Source organism: Leptosomus discolor, chromosome 4 (genome assembly GCF_034619465.1).
Source record: "Leptosomus discolor isolate bLepDis1 chromosome 4, bLepDis1.hap2, whole genome shotgun sequence".
Taxonomy (NCBI): Eukaryota; Metazoa; Chordata; class Aves; order Leptosomiformes; family Leptosomidae; genus Leptosomus; species Leptosomus discolor.
Genome location: NC_141394.1, coordinates 39,035,165 through 39,060,931, shown reverse-complemented (window position 1 = coordinate 39,060,931; position 25,767 = coordinate 39,035,165). Strand labels below are relative to the sequence as shown.

General features: G+C 40.4%; 2 protein-coding genes across 2 annotated transcripts in view; one reads left to right on the top strand and one right to left on the bottom strand.

Annotated features, from left to right (window-relative positions):
- Window positions 1-4,269, bottom strand: part of NEK1 (NIMA related kinase 1) — a 48,294-nt gene extending 44,025 nt beyond the window's left edge. Inside the window, exons 1-4 of the mRNA XM_086464908.1 lie at window positions 4,254-4,269; window positions 3,117-3,265; window positions 2,944-3,040; window positions 821-918 (exon numbers count right to left, since the gene is read on the bottom strand). Of these exons, the coding sequence (XP_086321034.1) occupies window positions 821-918; window positions 2,944-3,040; window positions 3,117-3,233 (312 nt within the window). The 5' untranslated portion in view covers window positions 3,234-3,265; window positions 4,254-4,269. The remainder of the gene's footprint in view (window positions 1-820; window positions 919-2,943; window positions 3,041-3,116; window positions 3,266-4,253) is intronic.
- A 2,489-nt stretch (window positions 4,270-6,758) lies between these two features.
- Window positions 6,759-25,767, top strand: part of CLCN3 (Cl-/H+ antiporter 3) — a 68,227-nt gene continuing 49,218 nt past the window's right edge. The window contains exons 1-2 of the mRNA XM_086464781.1: window positions 6,759-6,819; window positions 20,020-20,195. Coding sequence (XP_086320907.1) covers window positions 20,036-20,195 — 160 coding nt within the window. The 5' untranslated portion in view covers window positions 6,759-6,819; window positions 20,020-20,035. The remainder of the gene's footprint in view (window positions 6,820-20,019; window positions 20,196-25,767) is intronic.

The window sequence follows — 25,767 nt, the reverse complement described above, 5'->3', positions numbered from 1 at the left end:
AAAGTGAGCCCAAGTTAGAAAAATGAAAAGTTTCATAAATTATAACCAAAATGTTTCACGATTACCCGATTCTAAATACCATCAATAGACCCTAACGTACTACTAAGTCTTTCCAACCTTGAGATCCTACTGGGTGCAGACACAAAACCATAGAAACAATTTATAAACAAGGAAACATATGTTAGTTCTAACCAAAACACTGAATCCTACATAATCTCTTTTCACTTCATTTAATGAAATCTGTACATAAAATCCTCTCATTTATTCCAAAGCCTCACATAGCACAAATGACTTTATAACCAGTATCCCGGAAAAAGAAATCTGATGGTATACTCCCAATACAATATTAAATTTTTTTCTAATGGAAAAATAAACTTTTGAATTATGTCAACTTCATATGGCCTTATTTCATATTATTATACTTTAGAAGTATGTTATTTTATAGTTCTGAAATGAAAATCAGTATTACAACACAAAAATCCTGTGCCATTTTACCTTTAAAAAATAAAATCATTTCAAATGTTTAAAAATACTCATGTTGTCCTTCAGTATTTTTCATTTCTCAGATTCGCTTTACTTTGCAAAAGACCCAACTTTTTTTAAAGCATCTTACATGTACAGACAAAACATATCTAGGATTTCCAGTTAGACTTTCTTTTTTTTTTTAAGATACTATTGCATTGTGACTGGCAACAGGAATCACAATTTGAGATCCTCCTTTTAGATTAAGCAACCATATCTACCACACTGAACTAAAATAATTTGAAACTCATGAAAAAGTATCATGCAACAAAACACTATAGCAACAGTTTGCTGTTACCTGATCTTCAGAGAATAAGATTCCCTTCTGGGCATTTATTTTTTTAAATAGGTCTCCACCTTCACAGTAATCCATCACTATGTAGAGACAGCCATTTTCTGTAAAATAAAACACAAACTATTTTTAAATAGAAAAAAAAAACCCACCTCATCTTTAACGTAACTTTCCAAATATCTTCACTGCAGCCACAGAAAAAGCAACAAAAAAGCAACCTTTTCACATGCAGCTTCACATACCATTTATCAGTCCTTTTTTCAAACTTAAAGCAAAAATGCTTTTATTATTTTGAGTTTCACAACAGAAATTTCCCATAGCTGCTAACATCAGACTGTTCTGATACGGAGAAAAAAAAATGACATCTGCTGAACCAATGCCTCAAAATGGGGTAGAAAACCACTATGAAATTAAAGGTGTCACTTTAAGGATGTAATATAAACCCATTCTTCAACCTGCTTTCAAACATCCTTTAGATCCCCTACCCAAAAAAACAGAGATCTTAAATTCTAATTTAGGTAGTTGCCCCTCTTTCTCTAATTCTTCCTTGGAGTTTTACCTGGATAGGGTACTACTCACTAAGTGCAAGACATACAGTTCATTTCAGAGACTGAAAAACAGTAATAAAACTTCCAACAGGCAATGACAGACGGAAACAATTATTTTCTCATTTTTGAATGAAATGTGGGAACTTCAAAAAATTCTGTGCAAGTTTCCACTACAAGTTATGAACATATGTAATACGAATTTCGTACAAAGTTACAGTTCTGTTCCCCAATGCAATCTTTTACAGTTACTGATGAAAAAAGAGATTAGGCAGAAGCAAATTGCAAGTTACCAAACACACAGTAACCACACTACTCACGTATTAAGCATGATTTAGAGAAGAGCTGAATATATGCATAAAATCAATCACATGCTGCTTAAAAGAAAAAGTCTGATTTCATGAAAGAGTTAGTCATAGCACTCAAAAAACTAAACAGAGACAAAATTAATTAAATCATCTAAGTCGCATAAACGTCACTCCTGCAGAATGCTTCTGAAATCTGTCTTTCAAAACATCAAACCCAGGATTTTTCTTTTGTGCTTACAGCTGTATGTATCTTGGCTAGGCTTTATCACTGGTATTATTTTAAAAGGTGATCCCAGGAGTCCAGATTTCTGGCAGACCTGTTGCTGAAATAATTCTCTTTTATAAACCAAACCAGTATATTCAAAGTCAATGTGCTTTAGCAATAAGGGTGCAACATCAAGTCTTGTGAACCACGGATTACAGGATCTACCTTGCGAGAAGAAAAAGAGCAGTCTTGAAAGAACAGGCCTCTATTACAGTGAAGACAGAAGCATGGATTTATAAACTAGAAGGCCATGGCTGTGCAGTATGACTATGGCACAAAATTCTTATTTAATGAATAGAAAAAATAAAAGCCCCCCAACCAAAAGACATATGAGTCTGCAGAAAGGAAGGAAATGAGAACAGGGTCCCTAAACACTATCTCAAACAATATTTAGGGATTTTAATAGTATTTTAACCTATATGATAAAAAGATTCCAAGAGTCTATCTGTTCTGCTTATTTCCCCAAGACATTCACTGTGAAAACAATCTGGAATTATATTTCTCCTTCCTTCACAGCTTGATGAAGTAAACAGTCCCATCTATTTGTCCAGCTCTGAAAGTAATGATACTGAAGACTGCATTCTAAGGTGACAGACTCTGAGATAAAATTCCTCTTCCTAGATTATAAATATCCAGTTTCCACCATACTCACATTTAACATACACAAGCATTCAAGTCCTTAGGGTATACACAAGTATTCAAAGAGACTTACATTCTGGAGAAACAAGAGTATACCACCCTTTCATTTAAACATCAACCGAAACTGATGCATGTAAGACAGACACATGAACATTTCTGTTTAATTGTTGCACTTTTCTTTTTATTACTATTATTTTTAAATGTGCAGGGGAATTAAAAAAAATAGAACCCAAAAGAACTGAAGTAAGTAATAAAAGTATGAAAAAGAGTGATTAAGGAGAGAAAACATACTGACTTTTAAACTAATGCAATAAGTAGTGCACAGACACTCCCTATCATCACTTCAGGTTTTACTGCATTAATTAATCTTACCTTCAAACGACTCCCTATACAGGACAATATTTGGATGTTTCATGTTAGCCAATACAGCAACTTCTCTCCTTGATTCTTCTCTCTCCTTATTCGTCATCTTCAGAAGGAAAATAATGATTTTTGAGAACAGAAGTACTAAAAGAATGGATCGGTAATTACTAATAATCACTCACCTTAGAGATGTTTATTTCTTTAATAACATACTGTTGGCCATTTTCTTTAGCTTTGACAAGAATTGCCTTCCCAAAGGATCCTTCTCCAATCTTCCGCACTTTAATGTATTTATCCATTGTTATCTTCTTAAGGCATCCTTACGCGAGTACTAGGCAAAAGAACACAAAACATATTTCGTTAGCCATACTTAGTCATGGTACTTTTATTTTTTTTTTTACTCAAAATGTCAATTCATTTGTCTCTTCAGTTGCATCGCACACTCTGTAGCTTTCCTGTAAATCATCTACTCTTAGTCTCAATTCTATTTTGGTATAGTTGGCTCATTTGCCATAGAAAAGGGGCTGCATTGCTAAAACCAGTTTAATCTTTTATCTTGACAGGCAGAATTAAAAAAGGATGTGTTTTATCTTTAAATAAAGCAAGCAGTCAGTGCCATAAGTTCTGATTCAGCTAGCACACAAACGTATAGAGCCATGGCACCTGGTTAACAATCTTCCATTCAACTTTAACTGGAAAAACTACAATAGTAGGGACCAAAAAATCCCTACATGCTGTTTCTTAAGAAGCATCAAGTCCAGTATTTTGGAAGTTAGTCACTATAATAAAGCCAAAAATTCAAGAGACCTCCATCAAGTTTAGAACCATTATTCAATATAAAAAGGTATGACCTTAATTCTGACTGAAAACTTATTTTTCCATGTTGCATACGAAAAATACACCACAAAATGATGCAAATCAGTATTCTTATTGTGCCATCTGACCACTTAGACTACCCTTTGAGATTAAACAGACTACTCAGCTGAATGTTGATGGTGTTTAAGGTTCTACACGAGAAACACTTCGGTAAAAATAAGACACTAGTGAGCTGCATGTGGAATGTATGGCAATACAAAGAAATGTCAGAACAGCAAAGAGAACTGGCAAAACAAAGACCAAAGTGATCAATGTCAAAATAAATTCATGGTGGACTAAAAGATCATCTTTTCTACAGTGGAAAGAACTTCCATAAGCTGGAACAAAAAGTTCCTACACTTTTCTGCATCCAAGGCTCACTCGAGAGCACTAACAGCATTTGTGCTCTCCTGTACCCTTCCTGCAGGAGACCCCAGTAGCTTAGATCCATACTTCACACACACCTCAGGTAAGGCTCTTCTCCCTGATTTGGGATCATTTTCTTGTCACAGAATTACCATCCACCAGACACAGATGCTTCTACAGAGTCTCAGGAAGTTGAAGGACCCATACCATAAAAGCAGACTAAATGAATAAGCTTGATTAGTCTAGCAAGACAAAACACAAGAGAACTGAAGCAATCTTTTCTGCAAAACAGGGCATGGGAAAACAGCCAGGACTAAGGATAACTACCAGGAATGAAAAAAGTGAAAATGACAGGCCTGCAATGTCTAGGTGGGGTTTGTTTTGGTTTGTTTGGGGGTTTTTTGCCTTGAAGCACAGATAGTTTTGTGTGAAGTTGCACTTCTAAAAAAAGAAAGACCCAGTATTAACATCAGTATTTTCTTCTGGGCAATGGTAAAACATAGCAAGTAGGACTCAATTTTAGCATTACATGGCTTTACAAAGTTCTCTCCTACCTCTGCTCTGTTTATGAAACAACCTATGCTGTACTACAGCTAAACCAGCTGCATTAGGCTCCTACTGCACACTCTGTGCAAATATAAATGATCAATAAGCAGCCTGTGAGAAGGTACAGTTCAGCCAAAGAGGTGATATAATTTTGTACAAGTTAGATGGTTTATTTTTACCCGTGGTATGGGAAACAAGCGTCTTGAGAAAGGACATCAGCGCCGACGGAGCGCTGGCTTTTCAAGCCCTGGGCAAGCAGTGCACGAAAGCAGCTTGTGCGCCGGGGCGCATGTCACAGCTCCGAGACAGCCCCGACCGACGTGCGGGCGCCGAGCAAGTGAGGCGACAAACCCGACAAGGCCAGGCCGCAGCCAGGCGGACATAAAGCGGCTCCGCGTAGTGCCCGTCGGCTCCAGCCCGGCGGTAGATGAGGCCCCAGGCCAGGCGCCGGGCCGGGCTGCGCTCCTCAGCCGGGCCCTGCCAGCCCACCAACCCCGCACAGCTAGGAGCACGACCGGCGCCAGGGCGAGAGGCGGCGCCAGGGCGAGAAGCAGCGCCGGGGACGCCACTCGCCCCAGAGCGGCCGAGAGAGGCAACCCGCCACCGGTCCGGTCCGGTCCGGTCCCGCCACCGGCCACACCCGCCTCCCCCCGCCCCGGCATACCTCCCCGCTACGCCCGCCGCTGCCACGGCCGCTCGACCGGGCCTCATGCCGACGCGACCGGCCCTCACGCCCACCGCGGATCCACCCCTTCGACCCCTATTGGCGGGCACGCTCCGCAGCTCAGCTCCCATTGGGCGAGCTGTAGCAAGGCGGGGCAGCGGGTTCGCCTGGCCACCCTTCCCGCGTGAGCGGTGCTTCACCGTGGTAACGCACAGCCGGGAGCCACGTGACGGCCGGGGGCGCAGGCTCGCAGGGGCGCCAGCGGCTCGCGATGGGTATCTGCGTTTTTTGGGGGGGCGGGGGGGAAGAAGAATACACCTTTCATGAGGCAGCCATGACCCCCAGGGCCGCGCAGCCTGGTACCGGCGGTACGTGGCGGGGCTTCCCCGGGGCGGGATTTGTAGGGCGAGGCGCGTCCCAGTGGGGCAGCGCCCGGCACCGCCCGGGAGGGTCGTGCTGCCTGGGGCCGCGGGTTCCCGGGTGGCACCCACGGGCCCTCTGCTCCGTGGCCAGAAGGTGCGGAGCGCGTACGGGAGAGGCTTGTGGCTCGTAGCGCTCCCCCGCCCCCCCTAGGTCTCTCGGGCCACCGCCCTGCCCGCGCACCGCAAAGCGCCGTTCGGTGTCGTTGGCCCCTTCTGTAAACGCACCCGGGGATACTGTATAGCTTTTCCCTGGAACAACCGCCCCGAGCCTGCTGCCGCGTTCTGATGGAGCCTCCGCTGTGCCGATGCACGCTCAGCGAGCTCGTCACCGGCCTCGGCGTGTCCGACACGCCTCGGGCCCGCCGCAGGCTGGCAGCGCCCGGCCCGACCGGCGTTCCATAGGCAGATAACCCACACCTTCCCGCTCTCGGGACCCTCAAGTGCAGGCGCGCCTCGGTTTAGCCAGAAGCCGCTCGGCGCTGCCACGTACCGAGCCGCCCCCTTTACCTGGGACGCCGCTTTCCGCCCGCTCTAAGGCACGGGTGGTTCCTGCCCCCCCGCCACTGCCCTCTCTGCGCAGCGGCGACCTGTAGCCCGGGCCCGCAGCCCGCCCTCACAGGAAAGGGCCGCCTACTCGCGTTAAGACGCGCCTCCGGCGCGAGACACGGACGGACACCCGAACGCGGCGCGGGCCGGCGGAGCGCAGGCTGCTGGCCGCCCCCACGGGCACGCGCCTCATGGCTGCTCCCCTGAGGGGCCGCCGAGAAGCCACACCCCTCCGCGGGAGAGGGAGAGGGGCCGGACCCGTGTCGACGGCGGACCAGGGGAACCGGAAGTCGCGGCCGTGACGCTGGCGCGCGTGCGTGGCAGGAAGCTCCGCCCCCAGGCCGAGGGGGCGGGGCTGGCTGGCGGAGCGACCGTTGGGCCGGGGGCCGAGCCGGTGTCCGCGGCGTCTCCGTGACCCCGCCCCGTCGCCGCGGGAGGATGAGCCAGCTCCTCCCCGGGAAGCAGCAGGCGGCGCCACCCGGACAGGTAGGGGTGGGGTGGGGCGGGGCCGGGCCCGGCCGGGCCGGGCCGGGCCGGGCCTGGTCGCCCTCTCTCCCTCCTCTCCCCTCGATGGAGGGCCGCGCTACGGGACAGTCGCGGTGCTGTGGCCGAGCCGCTCGGTCCTGCCCGTTGGCGTCGGAGCGAGCGGGGTCGAGGTTGGCGGCTCTAGCCCGACGGTGTTTGGGCGGGACAATGAGAAGAGAAGGTAGCCCCCGCCGCACGGCCCGCCCGCGAAGCGGCTACTGTGCCCGCGTCGGCGAGGCCGCCTCGTCCTGTGGCCGGGAGGCGGGATGGGGCAGAAATGGTGGTTCCTGGTGGAACCCGCAACCTCTCTGTTCTCCTCTCGCGGAACGGGAAGGGCCGGGGCGACGGGGAGCACCCTGCGTGTTCGCACAGCGTGTAGTCTCTCGCCACCCGGTACCGGCGTTCCTCTGTGGCAGCTCCCATTCGCCTGCGGAAACTGAGGGGCTCTGCCACCGAGGGGATCCGGAGTCTCCTGCCCACGTAAACAGTGCCAGAAGTGTTGCTCTGTTTGAGTAGCTCACTTCATATTGGCTCGCGGGTTCAGTTAGTAAGGCTGCTGTTACACGAGACACAGAGATAATGGGCTTTTCTTGGAGCCTCTTAATTAGATGAGGAGGGTGCAGGTCAGTGCGGTTAAAACCGAAGATTGACTGCATTCTTTCATGTTATCTTCCCTATTTATCCAAAATCCTTCCCTTCCCTAGCCAAAACGTGGATCTGGCTGTAAAACAAGTGTGTATCAATTCTAATCCAAAATGATCAGCGGAAAGTGTGACAGTGAAAAATTGTCTGCTGATAGTAAAATATGTTCAGTGTTGAATAGTAAATTTGCTGTGTCACGCTTTAAAGTGCTAAACTAGGTGAAACAAGGCCTTAAAGGCAAATTAAGAATGTTTCTGGTGCTAAATTGTGTTAGAATAGACACTTTAAAATGTTTTTGGAAAGGTGTCCCAAAATGGTAAACATTTGGGTTATAGAACTTGCACCTCCTTTTTGAGGTTGTTGGACCTCTGAAGTTTATGGTGCAGAGTTTGTGAAAGAAATTAAGTTCATGATTAAGTGTCAGATGTTTGGTGCTTTTTGTTTTCAGATGCCTTTCTTCTTGATGGACCTGTGAAGGGTTTTGTGTTCTGTATCCCTTGGCGACATAGATGCTTCTTTGCAAAAGCAGCTAGTTGAATGAAGGATGTGTTGACATGACAGATTTGAAAGCAGATAGTTACTAATAATATTCCTATATTTAAGGAAACGTTAATATCCTGTAGTGTAAAATTAAAAAACCCCACATTTGTGCATTATAAGAAATGTACCTTTGTGAAATAAAATAAGCCTCTAGGCAACTCACCAACTGTCACTAATTTTTTCTAAGATAAAAGTCTTACGCTGGCTGCTTTAAATTTGACGTCTTGTCTTTTTGGTTGGCAAGCAGATGTAAACTTGCTGCTCAGCACTCTGAGTTGTCAAAATGGGAAGCAATTCTGCTGTGGGAAAACTGCAGCTAGCTTGAAACTCACGACTCAAAACAAAATGACTTTGCATCTGTCTGCAACACCTGTGAAAATAAAAGATATATAGTGCCCAGAAAAACAGAGCTTGTTTCTTGTTCACTTCTGTTTAGTATTGGTATGTCAGTCCTAAAAATTCTTTGCCTGACAATAGTCATGCACAATGCATATTGCAATATTTCTAGAAATACATTTTCCTTATTCTGTGAGTCCCAAGGCTTTCTTTGCCCAAATCTTTACCGGCATTTTTCTCTCGCAACTCTCTCTGTACTTCCTCTGGTGCTCTCTTCTGCACCTAACATTTGTCACAAACTGGTGTTTCAGTAACCTGCATGCGAGAACCGCGGTATGCTGGTCATTCTATGAACAGCCAGGTCTAGCTGCATAATATATGTTCTCCTGTTCACTGAATAGAAGCTTCGGCTCTTTTTTTCCCTCCCACTTTGCTTTGGGGGCTCATGTGTGTGTGTCTTGTCTTGGTATTTGAACAGCAGAGTTGCACTCTGAATGTGAGCACTAAAGCTGGGACAACTGTTCCAAGTTCACAACCATTGCCAAAAGGCATTCTAGGAACACTCAGAATTTTCTTTCTTCCCCTTGTTTAAGTGACTTCGTATGAATGTGGATAGGTGTTACTGTGCAGATCAAGTTTTCAGGGTAAAGTCTTACAATAATTTGGCAGTAGGGGTATTTTTAGCTTGGTCATAATAAAACAGTGGAATAGAAGCTCTACTACTGAAGAGATTTGTGCCAGAAATGATAGTGCCAGTTCAAGTTGCTTGAGGAGTTCATTTCGTAACTCTCAGACTCCAGGTTGCCTGTTCCTAAACTTCCTGTTTGGGCACCTCCTTGGCAGCAGCAGTAACCCAGTAATCTCTGAAGGCGGTCATCAGTCACAGTGACCTTGTGCGTGGAACTGTTTACACACCCTCCCTGCTCATTTTCCCCAAACTAAGATTTCAACTTTATACCTGCATGCTCTGAGAGCAAGTTCCAAATTCTGTGCTCCCTGCGTTTACATCTTCAGTATCCTGATTTGTTTGTATTATGTAGTAAGTAGTCTTGGATATGTACTCCTGGAAATGAATGGAAAAAAAGGTAATTCTTAACTTCATAGTGGGAACCAGTGTTGTTTTGGGTTTTTTTTTAAATTACTTGCAGAGAATCTAATCAGTTATTTTCCCTTGAACTTCCTAGACCTTCAGCTTTTTTGTTTGCTAAGCATTTTGCTTATGCTTTCTAGTTACAGGATTAGACTCTGCTTACTTTGGGAGGGTAAGGAGGAACAGTAAATGAAAAAGTGAGTTAAGTTCAGTCCTAAAGCACTGACACTTTGATAAAAATAACCTTTTGTGTTACTTTTCTCTTTGGTTTGGTGTATGTTGATGAATTTCTCTGAAAAGTTCATGAAAAGAGGAAATAGTCAAATGTGCAGTTTGTGTGTTCACACTGCAACACAGAAGAATGAAGAAACATTTCCTAATTGAAATAGTAAAAATATGATTTCATTTCAGTATTATATTTAAATTACAGCTAGAGCTACTGAGGTGGCTTAATATTTTGATACCCTGCCAGTTAAAATTCAAGTACTCGTTTTCCTGAAAGATAAGATTGTGTTTGAGTTCCTTCTACTCATATCTCCAAATCAGTGTTCTCTGCCAGATTTCTTGGTTTTGATGTGTTATCTGCAGTTCTTGATCTACTGCAGCTTTTCCCCTGATGTTTCCATTATTAATTTGTCTCTTGTGTATGTGTTGGGGGGAAAAAAAAAGTGCAGTTCTCCATATGCTTCCAAACACAAAAATTTTCTGATTCTGAAAAGTAAATCTACAACATTTCAAAGGGGGTATCTCTGGGAAAGAAATTGAAGATTTAAAAAAAAATATTTTATTTTTTGCTGCTTGTCTTGCAGGAAACTTTTATTCTTATATAGAACGCTACAAGAATGTGGAAACATTTACAATTTTCAGTCTTACAAAATTACCTGTTTTCCTCTGTTTTGTGCTGAGACATGAAAATTCTTGTAAATTACTGAACAAGGCTTATATGACTGCAGAACACTTGAGAAGACCTAACAACCTGTGCACTGAGTGTTCATGTTATTAACTCAATTATTAAAATCTCAATGTTTATTCCTCTAACAAATTTTTTTTTTTAAAAAAAAAAGCAAAACTTTTGGTTCTTTGGATAGGGGATGGATTATTTTTAATAAATTTGACCTATGAACCCAGTGAACTGCTCTCATCTCTGTGATTCTGTAACACATTGAAGGTAATTGACTGTCTTGTGTACTTCGTTAGCTAGAAGCCTTCTAGTAAAGTATTGCTGATTCTTTTTTCTGTAATTTTCAGAATTAAAAAACTCCTACAAAGCCACTTCCTTTTTTTTTTCTCATAAAATATCCACCTTGATTCTTGGTTTCAACTTGATACTGCTATTTAACAGTAGTAATTTCCCTCCAGACTCTCCTGTCAGAAAATTTGCTACCATTTGTAGGCCCTGACAAAGTGTGCATAACTTTAGAAGTCGTATTTGCCAGCCAGCCAACTAAGTTTTACAGCTGGAGAGAAGAATATTCAAGTGAGAGCAACTTGCTGTGCATTCAGAACTGTTAATGCAGTTGATTTAGTGAGTACTTCAGTATCAGTGAACTATATTTACAAAAATGTGGGGGCTTCTGTCTAGTTAGAGCCAAGAAGGTTAGCCATGAGCCAGATCCAGGTGTTTACTTCAGATGATTTCAGTCCTTCCTCACCTGGCAACTTTAATGTTGCTACTTGAGAGGATCCAAAGCAAGAAAAAGAGCAAGCCTTTTGTCAGGGCTCCTAGCCTTGAAGTTTGAATAGCTCTACATAGTGCATCTGTCAATTTATCTGTCTGTTAGACACACCAAGTAGAGCCCCCCAGCCTTTTTGATTTCTTGATGACCAAAGAGTTGTCATTTCTAACCAGAGTACAGCGGATGGGTTCCTCATTAGCTGGTATTTTCTTCACTTTGAAATTTGCAAATCAGTAGTAGGGAGGGTAAGTAAACGGAAACTGCCAGATGTCCCCATGTGATTTCACATCAGTGGTCCTATGTCTGTGCTGTGTTTGGAGGATGCTGTTGGATTTATTTCTTGATCTCATGGGCTTTTGTGTGTTTATGAAGAAATTTGAATTCACTACAAAGACCTTAAAAATCTGTGGTAGCTGTTGTTACTGAAAAGATACTTAGAGTTAAACTGGGGGTACTGGTGCTTTTTCAGATTCCAGTTTGACCCCTGAATTATAATTTTGCTTGTCAAGAAAGAATACTTCTAATGTGTTCTCTTTCTGCTGGAGTCAGTGCTCTTATATGCTCTTTGTCTTGGCTCACAGAGCCTCTTCTATGATGGTCTGTTACTTGAGTGCTTTCTTTTTTTCCCCTTGAGTACTTTTGGGTCATTCAGATCCAAATGCATTGAACTTGAACAAAATTATCTGAAAGACAGCTAACTCAGGTGTGACCCTGAACTTACAGATCTGTGCACATAGCTAATGACTGTTCAGTGCATTTCTCTGAAAAGATAAAGAAAAGTATAAAAAACAAGGCTTCTGGTCGTTCTGGTGGTGTGTAAAAGCTCTACTCCATTGTTTGTATATCCCTTAGATGACGGCAATGCAACTCCACATTCAAAAGGAGCAAAATCCTTTAAAAACTGCAAAGATAGGGTTGCACGCTATTGTTGCGTCTTTTTATCAAACAGAAAATAAGCATCATGGCCAAACACTCAACAGACAAAAGTTACGTTAACTCAATGGAACCTACAGTCATAGTTTCTGCCCTTTGAAAGAGGAGTATGGGTTTTACCTTTCAGTTGTCTTTAACAAGTTTCAGTGTTATTCTCATCTAAATATGATCACAGAAGGAACAAAGATTTTTATGTTTGTTTTTTTTTTTTTCTGTAAGGGGACTCCCAATCTTTTCTTTCCTGGACAGAATATTTGCAGCTGTAGGTCCTGACCTGTTAGTTTAGAAACTAATACTATATCTGATGTGTCTTCTAGGCTTGCACCGAAGTGGCAGCCATGGACACAGTTGTTTACCATGACTTGGCTAAGGATCAGTACTTGCCTGTGAAGCTTAAGCTTTTGAGTTACATTTGCTTTTATATTTAGTTCAGGTTCATGCTAAGGGATTATGTTCTTAATCATTAAAAAAAAACCAACCCAAAACCTTAAATATCTTACCACTCATGTAGCTGCTTATTACCGGGCCAGTGTGGGAGACTACTCTTCAACTCTGATTGCAGAGTTGTTTCTGATGTATCAGTAAATTAGGTTAGGTTAGTTAATTTAAATCTAAGTTTTCAGCTAGTCCACCCAGTTTTGGTTGAAGCAATTAAAGAGTATTCTCATTAGTAACTTGGTGAATGTGAAAGAAGCAATCCCTTCCATCAGGCAGGCTGGTATCTTTGTTCCAGGTGGCACAAGTCCTCAGTTGTCACAACTATGGCTAGCCATAGCCTTAATGGTTAGGACATTTTAGAGAGTGGGGATGAAGTGTTTTTGAATACTTTATACAAACTGAAGTCAGTGCCCTTAATGGTTGAAATCATATGACTAAAGGCATGAGTTCAGCATTCATCCTGTAAGTAGGCTGGCAGTTTACAGTTTGTTGTTTGGGTTTTTTTAAAGCTAAGAACATAAAAAGTGCTCTCAAAAATGGGTATTTATTACTGATTCTGCTTTTGTGAAGATCAGATGTAATGGTGATAGTCTGTATTGGTATGTATCATAACAGTGAAAAAGCTTTTCCGGCTGTTAATGTTATATTAGGCTTTTATAACTAAGAGTGGAAAGATTCTGTAGAATCTAGAACGTAGATCTGAGTCGTGTTATAGTTTTAAAGCTAAGATTGTCTTCACGCTTTTCGAGTATTATCTTCTCATGTAGTTTTGTCTATGTGTTTCTGTGCTTGTCCTTACTTTTCTTGTTCAAACAATACTCAAGTATGTTTCTCATCCTTGAACATTAGTTTTATTTTGGAGGTAGCTGTGATTGGAACTCGACTAAGTTTTATACATGTATATTTTGGGAAATTGACTTTTTTTCTTCTATTCCAAGAGTATCTACTGCATAAACTCAAATAGTTGTTTTGTTTTTGTTTTTTTTTTTTTTTCTTTTAGCTCAAGTAGCTTCAGTTAAGTGGCAGTGCTCCTTTTGTGACTTTGTTTTTCTCAGTATGACCTAAAAATTGACCAAGATCCTTTCTCACTAAATGGCTGCAATAGGAGCAGTACTGTTCAGGAGATCGTTAAGTTAGTTTCAGATGGGTTTTTTCAGTGCTACAGAGAATGATCTTCTGTGTATTTATTTTTGTAAGGTTACCGTGTGCATTCCCTAATTTTTAACAATTTGGATTCTTGAGTATTCTTTTGTGGTCTAAGCTGACTTGAGAAAGTTCAGGAAAGGTGCTGTGTTGCTCATCTTCCCTTCTGTGTTTTGTCTGAGATTTTTTTGAGCCTTTCTATGAAGAAATAGTCTGCTAGTGATCTAAAAATTACACTGAGAAATGCCTCACAATTCATTCACCCGTTTGCCAAACCTGAAGTTTGGAAGATGAGTGATGTTCTCATCTGGTTTAACTATCTTCATGTGACAGGCAAAATAAATAAAGGGAGGCTAGCTACGCCGAGGCAATGAAAATGGGAATGTGATTTTGACGCTGGTGAGGCTAAGGATGAAAGAACTGGGCACAAGGTGGCCTTTGTTTTAAAACTGTGGTAAAAAGCCTGTCATTTCTGAGCTCAAAATTTCTTTCTGAAGGGCAGGCTTATTTAAAACATAAAAAAGCTGACAGCATACTCTTTTAAATTAATATGGGAGGTTTGGAATTAAGTGTTCAAAGCTGGTCTGACTGCTTCCATGTTTTGGGCTGTTGTTCTGACATATATACGTGGGATATATGTTAAAATTTTAATTTAAGTGTGGTTGTAGGGAATGTTTTTACCTGTTCTTAAATTGTATGGCAGTTGGATATTTTTTTTAATGAGATGACACATATAGAATTCCTGACTACTTTGTAACAAATAATCACTTTTGAAGGTTCTTGCCAGTTAAAATTTTTAAAACCCTATCATTTAAAAAAAAATAAAAAATCAGCAAATGACTCCTCTGTTGCTGTCACTGCATTTCCTCTACTGTAGAACACATTATTATATGTTAAGATTGTATTCTTAATTTTAGTTTCATCTGCTTCTGTTCTATGGCTGCGTAGCTTTTTTCACTAGGTACTGTCCTTGAGTAGGGTTTGCAGGAAGGTGTGTGTGAGTTAGGGGGCAGATGACTGCTTTTTAGCTCTTAGTTCTTAATACTGAACAGAAAAACATTACACTGATTTGGGGGTTTATCAAGATTCTTCTTCGTTTGGGAAAGAGCTCTTCTGTTAGCAACTTTTTTTTTTTTTTTCCCCCTTTCAACTATTTAACGTGGACTTGTAATCTGGAAGAGTTTTAAGTTTTCACTCCAACCCCCTCCTGGGGAAATAACAAACTTAAGATGCCTTTGTTTCCTGCCTTCCATTTGAGAGAGAGAAGTGTTTTTATGGGACAATAGAGCACATACCCAAGATTTACAGATTGCCTGGCAACAAGTGTCCTGTAAATCAGGCTCCTTACGGTCCTACGATGTCTTCTGCAGAGACACTTCCCTGCACTGGAAGTGGTTCCCTCAGCTGACTCTGCTTGACCTTTTATATGTAGGGCTTGAAAGATAAGCAGGATGTCTGGTGTTTGAGAACAAAAAAGTGCCTGAGGTACTAAATTGTACAGAAATCTGCAATAGCCTTATGCTTTTTCCATTATTAATGTAGCTGTTTCTGTGCTGTTCTCCTTTACCGATGTAATTCGTGCCCACAGTGTATTTAGTTAGATCTTTCACAATTCAATGTACCTGAGTGCTTACTACTTTCTTCTCTCTTCCTAGTCATAGGAGGTAAGATATCCTGCTTTAGCTGCCTCTTATTTGGTTTTGTTTGGGTTTTTTGGTGGTGTGTTGTTGTTGTTGTTGTTTGGGGGGGTGTGTGTTTATTTTTTTTTTAGTGTCAGGGTTTTTTTTGTTAATCTGCTTTGTAGAAGAGTTTTGATGGGTCAGGACACCATGGAAATACCTTAGTAATGGAAGCATGATTAGTTGCAACCTTTCTGTGAGTTGAGTCAAATTCCTTCTCTGTTCCTGAATATCACTTATAATTTCTTTTTCTTTATTCTTACACTGCATTACTTCAGGTTTTGTTGGTTTTTGTTTTGTTGGTTTTGTTTTTTTTAAAAGATGATCTGAAGCATTTTTGAATCTGCTTTCTGAGATGACTGGACTCTGGGTCAAAACTATGGTGCTTCATAGAAATGGGTTACATGTGTCTTTGATGTTCTCATTAATCATTTGTAATGTTTCTTGGATTTTTACAGTAGTCTAGGTTGAAAGAAAGGTTTATTACTTAAATATTTACTGTAACTAGTTGTTGTTGGGAATCTAGTGTAAGATTTTTTGTTTGCTTTTTCAGAATATTGGGTTTGTCTAGCATTCAGCCAGTACCTTTTTTCCCCATTTGCAATTTCTCTTGACTAACTTCTGTCTTGCCTCCCTTGCCATTTAGTGCCCATTTGGATAGGGCAGGGAATCTGATATTATAAAATGGCAAGTTGACTGGTTAGTCTTCACAACTCCATAAGCATTTGTGCAGCCTCTCTTGTATGAATGCGCTCTTCCAGTATCCACATAGGATAATCTGGACCAGACTGGGTTAGGCACGATACTGCTTCTCTTCTGGATGTTGTAGACATAGAACAAACGTTGTCCTGGCTCTTCCTTTTCTTTATTTTTGCTGTTCCCATCAACCTGTTTCCATCTATCCACATCACTCAAGTGAGGCAGGTCTCTTACCTGATAACAATATTTTAAGGTCACATACACTTTTAAGTTGTCTTGTGTGTTTAACACAGCTCAAGATAGTGCATCCCTAACTTTGTATCCTAGTTTAAGCAAACCCTTTTCTTAAAAGTCACACAAGGAAATCTGTTGTATGTTGACCTAACCTGTCCTCCCCCCCATTAATACAGGTAGTGGTGGACAAATTAGTGACTGATGTGCTCTCAAGAAGTGAAATTTTAGTCTTACGTGAAGCTTATTGAACAGTTAACATTCTCACAGTCATAGTTTTCTGCATTCCTGCCGTTGCTGCGTGCTGCTGTAAGGCAGTGTCTGTAGCACAGTGTCAGATGCAAAGCAGTTGGGGTACTTGACTCTCCGAGAATGCAGAGAATTAATGTACGGTTGTTAGGAATCTTGGTTAGGGTTCTCAGAATGGATGGGTTTGGTGTTACAGCTTTTGCTTGATTGTTGGAGAGGTCTGTCGGCAATATACTTCTGCAACAGGAGACATGCAGTGTTTCAAAACAAGAAGAGAAGGCCTATGGTATCATGCCTATCATGTAATTGTATGTCCTAGAGGAGTTGGCATGGGGAATCACATTTGTGGAGGGATGATGCAGGGAGTCTTTGCAGTATGCTTCATCTGTCTCTGGAGAGACTGTTGGTTTTGTTTGTCGGTTACTGACTAACTGATGAAACTTTCCCTTCCATTGTAGCCCAGGCTGAAAGCATTTTCTGAACTATTGGAAGATTTAATATCTGTAATCCACTGCTCTGACGTTTATCTAAAGTGATTTAAAAGACATTCAAAGGGAGAGTTATTTCTCTTCACCGAAGTAGTAGTACTTTTCGGGTCTAGATTTGCTACCTCTTTGGGTTTTTTGATACATTTACAAACAACTTTTTGTGTTTGCTAACTGAACAGTGGTCTTTCTCTTGCTTGTTAATTGTTTTCTCCTTTGTAATAAGGATTGCTATGTAAGTGAAAAAATCTACTATTAAAATGTCAGATGTACAGCAGGAAGAGAACACAGTAGACTAAAAGTTAGTGTGCTAGAGGGAGGGGTTTGTGTTTTGTGCTATTCATCTTTTAGTGCTACTTTTATGGAGAAGGGAGGAGAGTTTTCTGTCCTGTTGCAAACCTAATCAGAATTTAGGAAAATCAGATTAATTTAAAAGCGACAAAGATTTCACTCAAGCAGGAGGCCAATTGGCAGATCAAAGTCTAGAATATAATTTTGTTGAATGAAGCAGGTGGAGGAAGGTGGCAGATGGTGCAGTGGGTGGAAACACCTCTGGGAATTCCCAGTTTCAGATTTCATCTGTGCTGTGTGGCTTTCATTTATGATAGTACTCAAGTGGTACTGGGAGAGTAATATTAACAGGACTTTCTGTGACCCTAATAATAATGAAATAGTTAGAGTGCTTATCATCCAACTTTTTTTTTGGCATCTTCTTTGTAGGTACCATTTTATTGGGAATGCCAAAAATTACTGTGTATGAAAAGTTAATATCTGTTGAACAATTTCAAGTATAGCTTCTGAATAAAGTATAAATTGTGATCTGATCTATCTGGGGAAAAACTGGAGATGCTTCCATTGTTGCCAGGTATAAGCAACTCTGTTTTCAAATAAGATAAGCTTCATAATATGCAGTGTGAAATTTTTTTGGCTGTCCACTAAGAAACTTTTCTCAATGACTGTAAAATGGTAGAAGATAAGAAGAATTTTCACATAAAGATAAATGGAATAAATTTATTTGAAGAGAGAGTATGTTTTAAATTGTAAATATTCTAAATATTTTTTTAAGGAAATGAGAATGAGTAAAGCCAAAGGGATCTGTTTTCCCCAATAGAAGAACTCTAGGGAAGGGTATAAGAACAGAGTAAGCATATGCACGGCTCCAGAATGCTCTCCTAGCCTCAAGCATTTCTACCAGAGGTGGTGTCTTTAATAGCTTTTGATGTGTGGGGTTTTTTTTTAATTTCTGTGAATTTGTCAGGCTGCTTTGTGAACCATTGCATACTTCTGCAAAGTGACAAAGAATTCCACCACTTCACTGCATGCTGAGTGAAGAATCAGCCATTTTTTCTCTGCTTGTCACCTCACCTCTTTAATTATGGCATCTAGGGACTACTGAAAAAACAAGTGATGCTCTTCACTTTCTTCATGCCACTTGTGATTCTGCTGACATCTGTTGTGTCATCTTCTACATCACATCTTTTCCAGACTCTAGAGTCCTGAGCCATTTTGTTGCCGTGTAGAAGGAAAGCTATTTTGTACTCCGTCGTAGACAAGCTGTGGATTTATGTGGGGGTTTAATGAAGTTCTTTCTGACTGATAATTCTTGTGTCAAATTAATTTGGGGACTGCTAGCGCATGCTGAGCTCTTTCTTGTAACTCTATTAGTACATTTGTGAACAGACGTGGTCGGGTCAGAGCCCATCGCTTTATAAGGTAAGTTGGGATTGGTTCTGCTGCCCCCTGGCCCTGTGAAGCAATTCATGTTTATCTGTACAGAACTTTATCTCGTGTTATCACCCAGCTGAGAGTTACATCTGCAGTTACCCAGCAAACCTTCTTGCTTCATTTCCCCCCCATCTTCTAGATAACTTCCTTACAATGCTGAGCCATTTGCCAATACGGGAAAGATGTCTGTCTGACCTCCACAAGTAACTTTTGATATTGCCCAACCAGTTTGGCTATACTTCACAAGGCTCAACAGCTAGGTAGAGGAGCGGGATCTGAATTGGAAGTCCTGTCATCTGTTTTTATTGCTGCCAACTGGCTGGATATTTACAGTACATGCAGCACTGTAGCAGTTACAGTGGATGGTTACAGAATTTGTGGATAAGCAGAGGAAACAGGGTGTAAAGAAGAAATTCAGAGCTGGGTCGGGGGGCATCTCCTTTGCTTGGAGGGAATGAGAGGTTTCTTACTACTGAAAAAACAATTGTTGGGCTGTTGTATGTTAATAAGGAGTGATGTTTGAGAAATGACAAACATAAGACTTTCTTTGGATAAGGAAGAGCATGAAATCAAGGTGTGATCACATCTTGTCCTCCTTCCCATCCCAATCATCAAGTTATTTCTGTGGATTTAGCTCTACAAGGCAAAGGAGGACTTGGCCTGAGGCTGTGAAAGCCTAATGTGTAATGTTACACTGAATGTGCAGAAGCGTGTGTTACTGACACCTCGTTGGGTTTAAAAATAAAATAACAACCGGGAAAAGGCATATAGTTAGAGAGTTTTGAAAGCTTTACATGGACATGAAGATTTTGAACTGTTTTCCACTTTTATATTTTCAGTCTTCTGTGCAAAAGAATGTGAACAGTTGTGTTCAAGGGGCTACAACTTTAGTCTGTTGTCTGTTTCACTCCAAGCAGACACAGTACAAAGATACCACGACTGGAGAAATTAATTTTTTTAACCTTAGCTTGGCTGGATTTTGCACCAGCTCCATGGTGCAATGCACATTCCAACCACCTGTACTGAAAGTGAAATACTTTCATGATAACGTTGAACTAAGGAGAGGCCAAGGAATGGGATGAGGAAACATCATCCGATTAAAAATCACTAAATATTTTTTTTAAATTTTCTATGTATGAAATGTTCTGTATTACTGCTACATTTTTTGTAACTTGTAGTGTTGTGACCTTTAATATTTTTTCCCCAAAGCATAAAATACACTTGTTTTATTTGATAGAGACATCTCAGTATTTTGTGCATATTCAAATAGAAAATAACTGACTTTCTTTATATAGGTTATAACGCAGCTAAATGGAGTCTGAGCAGCTGTTTCATAGAGGCTACTATCGAAACAGTTACAACAGTATAACTAGTGCAAGCAGTGATGAGGAGCTTTTAGATGGAGCGGGTGTAATTATGGACTTTCAGACCTCTGAAGATGACAACCTTTTGGATGGTGATGCGTCGATTGGTAAGTTAATGTTAATCTTGGTTTAAAAAGTTCTCTGGGTTGTATTTCTGGGGGTTTTGGTGTTTTGTTGTTTGTTTGTTGGGGTTTTTTTAAAAAAAAAAAGAAAACTGTCCCTTTTTTGTCACTAACTAATGTTTCTCTTTAGCTAATCTGTCTTTCAGAGGGATGCCTTAAACCTGAATGTGGCTGAATGTTTTTACATGTGCTTGCCTTACATTGTATGGGATGACTTCTGATACGAGGCAGATATTAACTTGCTTCTGGCAAATGATAAACTTGCTGTCAAGTAGGGAAAGGATAGCTGTTCTGCAGCTACCTAGTCTCTCTTTGCTGCAGCAGGATTTTGGAAGACTCACTGTCTTAAAAATTTCTTTGGGGCAGAAATTAACTATCTGTTTTAATCAGATAAATCTGCTTCTGCTTGATTCCGCTTCAGATCTGTAAAACAGAGGCAAAAACCTTGTAATTAGAGGTGTTTTTAGAAGCAACAGAAAACACCATACAAGTTGAACTTTTGACTAGGTGAAAAGTTGCAAGAAAACTTTCTACCGTGAGCACTGATAAAAGCACTGCAGTAATACAAAGAAGAAAGAACTGGGAAGCTCTTCCTTTCTCTCTTTTTTTTTTTTTTTTTTTTTTTTAAATTAACAAGGCTTTAAACTAATGGGGTGAAAGCGTCAACATTCTCTTAGCAATGGTCAGAGGGGAACAGAAGGAGGGAAAGAAAGTAATTTCTGTTTGAGATAGTAAACTTAGTTAAATATATACTCTTGTCACTTCCTCTTATTTTGTTTAAAATCAAACTTAGCCTCTTGAGTTTTCTTTTTTACCACCCTTTCCTCCCTGTTAACATTCAGTTGTCTTCCTTCACTGCAGACTCTCTTCCTTCATGCATTTTCCATTTGCCACACTTAGCAATTGGATGTTGGCACATCTAGATAGTTGTGTCGTATCATTGTAAGCACACTTCTCACCTATATTCCTTCTACCTCATGTCTTGAATGTGCAGTTACTTAGCTTGTATACCAATACAGGTATCAAGAGCCAGGACATCTTCAATCTACATAAAAACTGCTTCTGCCAAATTACTTAGAGAACACTAACATGATGAAGTCAAGCACTTTATAGTTAGGAAATAAAGTGAACAACTGGCTTCCATGTGTAGTATTTTGTTCTTAATATCTAGCACTTCGAGTGCCTTGCTTGTCTAACATCATATTTGCAATTTGTACTGAAAGTCTGAAGCTACTCTGGTTATTTTTTGTATAAATCCTCTCCATTACTTCAAGCTTTAAGGAGAAATAAGTTTGCAGTAAAATAGTTTCAGAGGCAGTGTTCTGCCCCTTACTTATTGTGAAATTAGATCCATAAATGCAGTCCAAACAGATGGGGTGGTTGTTTTGTTTGCACTGTCAAAAGCAATGCTAATTGCTGCACATGCAAGCAGCTCATGTCTCATTGTAATGCTGAAGTATTAGAATGTGCACTAGAACATAAATATTAATGTATTTTCTTTCCTGGAGTGACATATCTGCTTGCCCCAATTCCGGTCACTCAGTAAAAGGCAGCAATAGTAATAAGCACTATTAGTTTATTTAAGTGAGTGGTGATGTGTATGTGTCTATGCATGGAAAAATGTTTTCTTGTGTAGTAAATCATAGCAAATATCTTAGCAGTTGATCAGAATCTGGTGTAAATCATAGATTGACAGAATGGTTTGGGTTGGAAGTGACCTCAAAGATCACCTAGTTCCAACTCCCCTGCCATGGGCAGGGACACCTCCCACTAGACGAGGTTGCTCAAAGCCCCATCCAACCTGGACTTGAACACTGACAAGGAGGGGGCAGCTACAGCTTCCTTAGGCAACCTGTTCCAGTGTCTCACCACCCTCAGGGAGAAGAACTTCTTTTCTTTTCAAGGTGGTAAGAACATACTTCCAAAACAGTTTTAAATAAACCTACATGCAGGAGGTGAACATCTGTGTTTCTCATTGCTTCGGTATCCAGATGTGTAAGCTGATTTTTCTTGTGTGTTTTTAATTCAACAAATCTCATTGGCAAGACCAAACAGTCACTTTCCTGCTGGACTGCGTGTGCCCTTCTTGTAGTCCTGTTACTCACTTAGCATGAAATCTTTGTTTTGTTTGTTTGTTTCAGTTATTATTATTTAAATACCTTTAGCCTTTCATATTTCTGTTCTGTTGAGTGTATGTACAGATTAATTCACCATACAGAGTCTGTCCTACCTCCTGAGGAAGGGCAGGACCGTCCCAGTAACTGGAAGATCCCATGCTTCTCAACACTGCAGGCCCTCCAGAGCATGATGCAAATGCAGAAGCATTAGATCTAGCTCTGTGCTTTAGCTGGTGAATCCTGTCGAAATCAGAAGCCCTGTTTAAACATATAGTTTGTGTGTTATGTCTGTAGGGCTGGAAGAATTTATGAGCCTGGTTTCTTAGCAACGTGAACAAAATGGCAATAAGTATCTGTACTTAAAAAATACTGTAGTTAAATTGAAAGCTGCATAGCTGCAGAATGTAAGCTTGGAGTACAGAAGTACAGATAAGCACAGACACGAACTTAAGCAGTCTGGATAAGTTGCCATGGATGATAGTGTTCATCATAACTTTACAGTTTATGTCATAAATTATAGAATTGCAGATTTTAAAAAATCAAGACCATACAATGAAGAGAAAATGAAGGATTAAGAAACTTATCTCTTTTTTTCCTTCTTTTTTTGGCTAATGAAAATTGAACCATGAACTAAACATAAATTATGCAGATAAAAAGCTAAAAAGATGGAATTTCTAAAGTAATTGTAGTCTTCCCCCTTATTCAGGGGGCAGTAGGTTAACAGAAGTCTGCTCATTTCAGTAAGTTTGGTAAGTCTTGGCTGTCAGGACAGCAATTCTATAAAGCCTGCACAGTACTGCCATTCACATTACCACTTGTACTTGAGCACTTAACTGAGGCTTACAAAGCCATTGAGGCTGTTGTTCAATGGTGAATATGCCTTCTGTTGAAAGCATGTGCAAATTGGGTGATATTGGGAATGAATACTAATGATATATATGACTTGTCCAATGTGGGAAAATCTTTTATATTATATGGGACTAAACAAGTGAAAGTTAACTGGAACCTGTCTTCAGAAAGTCTTATCACCTAGACTTTTAGGTATCTTTAATATTTAGTTGATAGAGATTTGCGTTTTTAATGTCACCTCTGATTTAAAATTTGAATGGTTTTGGGTAGCTCCATGTCAGATTCACCATTATGTTAAAAACAATGCTGTACAACAGTCTTGTTTCTCTTAATACCATCTGAAAGCACGTATGTTACCTATCCTTCACTGTGGCATCTGAGAAGAATACAGAAATTATGAATATGTAGTATTATATACTAAATAAATATATAAATATATATAATAATTATATCATAATTATATATATGTATCTATAGTTTATGTCTGTTATGTTTTCCAGTAGCTGTTTTCTTTGCATAAATTTCAGACTTTTAATGGCAGCATTACGGAGATCAAGTAGGTATCATGAAATTGTAAATTCTTCAAGCATAGTGTGTTTTAACATGCTAAATAATTAAATTACTATGCCTGCGAAGGCTTGTATGGTTTGCACCAAAGTCCTGCCTAGAAGGGATACTGCCTGTCAGCTTTGGTCAAAACTTGCTTTTGTTGCTTATCGAAACTAATCTCTTCATAGCACTGAAGTCAGTTTTTCCTTGTTGAATTGCTGTCTAGTGAGAAGTATGGTGACATGATACTGATAGCAGAAGTATCTGCCTCTCTGTAAGGAGGATGTCTTACCAATGCTTGTACATGCAGTGTACTTCCATGAGTGCAATCTGTGGAGATAGTTTTCATCATACCTTACCTATTTTTTATTTTTAGACTGTTTGCCCTGCTTCTTGCTAGGTCAGTTTAAACACATTGTACTTACCATTGAGAAGCTATCAGTTCTTTAATAGTTAAGTCATATAAGCTAATATTTACTGGTTTAAATTTTATAGGAGGAGATCTATGCGATTTAGTTTCTAGAAAATTGTTATCCTACGACTAGGATAGTTCATTGTTTCCCATGACTTCTAAACAGAAGTGAAATCTGCAGAATTGAAATATATTATCAGATTAATATTTTAACTGGAGAATATGAATGAGAAGGTGAAATGTCTAATCCATTCTTTTTCTCTTAGCGTAGGCTTGCCTTGCCTGTATCTAAAGTTTGAGAGACAGACAATTCTTGGCTACTGCCTGTGCTTGAAGGGTGTAAGAAGTCTTCAAAAGTTTAAACTTCTTCCTTTTGTGACTCAGGGTTAGCCAGCTATTGAGGTAAAACTGAGAGGTCTCCATAATTTTGCTCAGAATTGAAGGCTGTTTTTATTATGTAAGAGAGGACTGCAGCAGTTTTCGCTATTTTTTTTATTTAAGTGTAGGGCAAGCTCAGCAGGAGGTGGTTTTTTGTAATGCTGTCAGACTGCAAATTGTTCAAGGCACTGTCTGAAATCAGATGATTAAACCTTACTTGCAGTAAAAATGGTTTGCAAACAAATGATCTCACTGGTGTTTACATCTCAATGTACTTTGATCTGTCTGTGGGAGTCTGAGTCCTGGATGAGCTTGGTGTTCTTTTCAATAGCTATAGTGATTCCTCCTTCCGTTGAAGGAGCTTAGTTGCTTCTATTATGACTTCAGTGTGGAGACAGTTTACAGTCTGGCATATGGTGTTAGTATAAAATTGGCAATAGTTAACCTTAATATGACAACCCGTAAACTGGTAATTCAAAACCTGCTGCTACAGCCGCTACTATCTCCTTGCAGTGATAGCAGCACCAGTAAAAAAAAAAGAGCATGCCAACAGGTCACGGTGTAAAACATTGCATCTGTCCTAAACTGTCCTTACTCATGAGTTGGAGTCCTTTGCCTAAAGTGAGAGACCAAATCCATTTTCAGCCCCCTAAATACCAACATTAAAAATATGATATAGTGAACTAATATTATGGCATTATTTGAGGAACAGAATGTAATTTTCAGCAAGTGCAGGTAGTTCTATATAATCAAGAAATTTGTACCACATCAGAGGTTAATTGTTCAAGCAAGGTCTAGACATAGTTATCTTTTTGAATGACACATGAATGTCCTTTCACGTGTAAGCTTGTTTCTATTTAGCTATCACAGTTTATGAAGAAAAGAATAAAATCACTTATGTCCCGCATAAAGAACTTAAGTTCCTATTATATTCTTTATGTGTGGAAATTGCATTAACAGATACTTCCTGTTGTCCACAGCTGATCTGAAGAAGGGTCTTCAAAGGCGTTTTGCACCATTGGCGTTGTTTGTGTTTCCCGTATATGTGGTATAAAACTGACTTGACTGAGCAGTTGTTATGACGGTTTGACATATCTCTTTCATAAGTTACATACAACCTATTTCCCCAGTTAAGCAATATTTGCATTAAAGAGCTCGTTGTTCTTCTTAAGTAAGAAACATATTCGCTCTCAAATGTTGCCATACAAATCGAAGCATGAGATAGCATGACTTGCTCTGATCACAAGGCAAG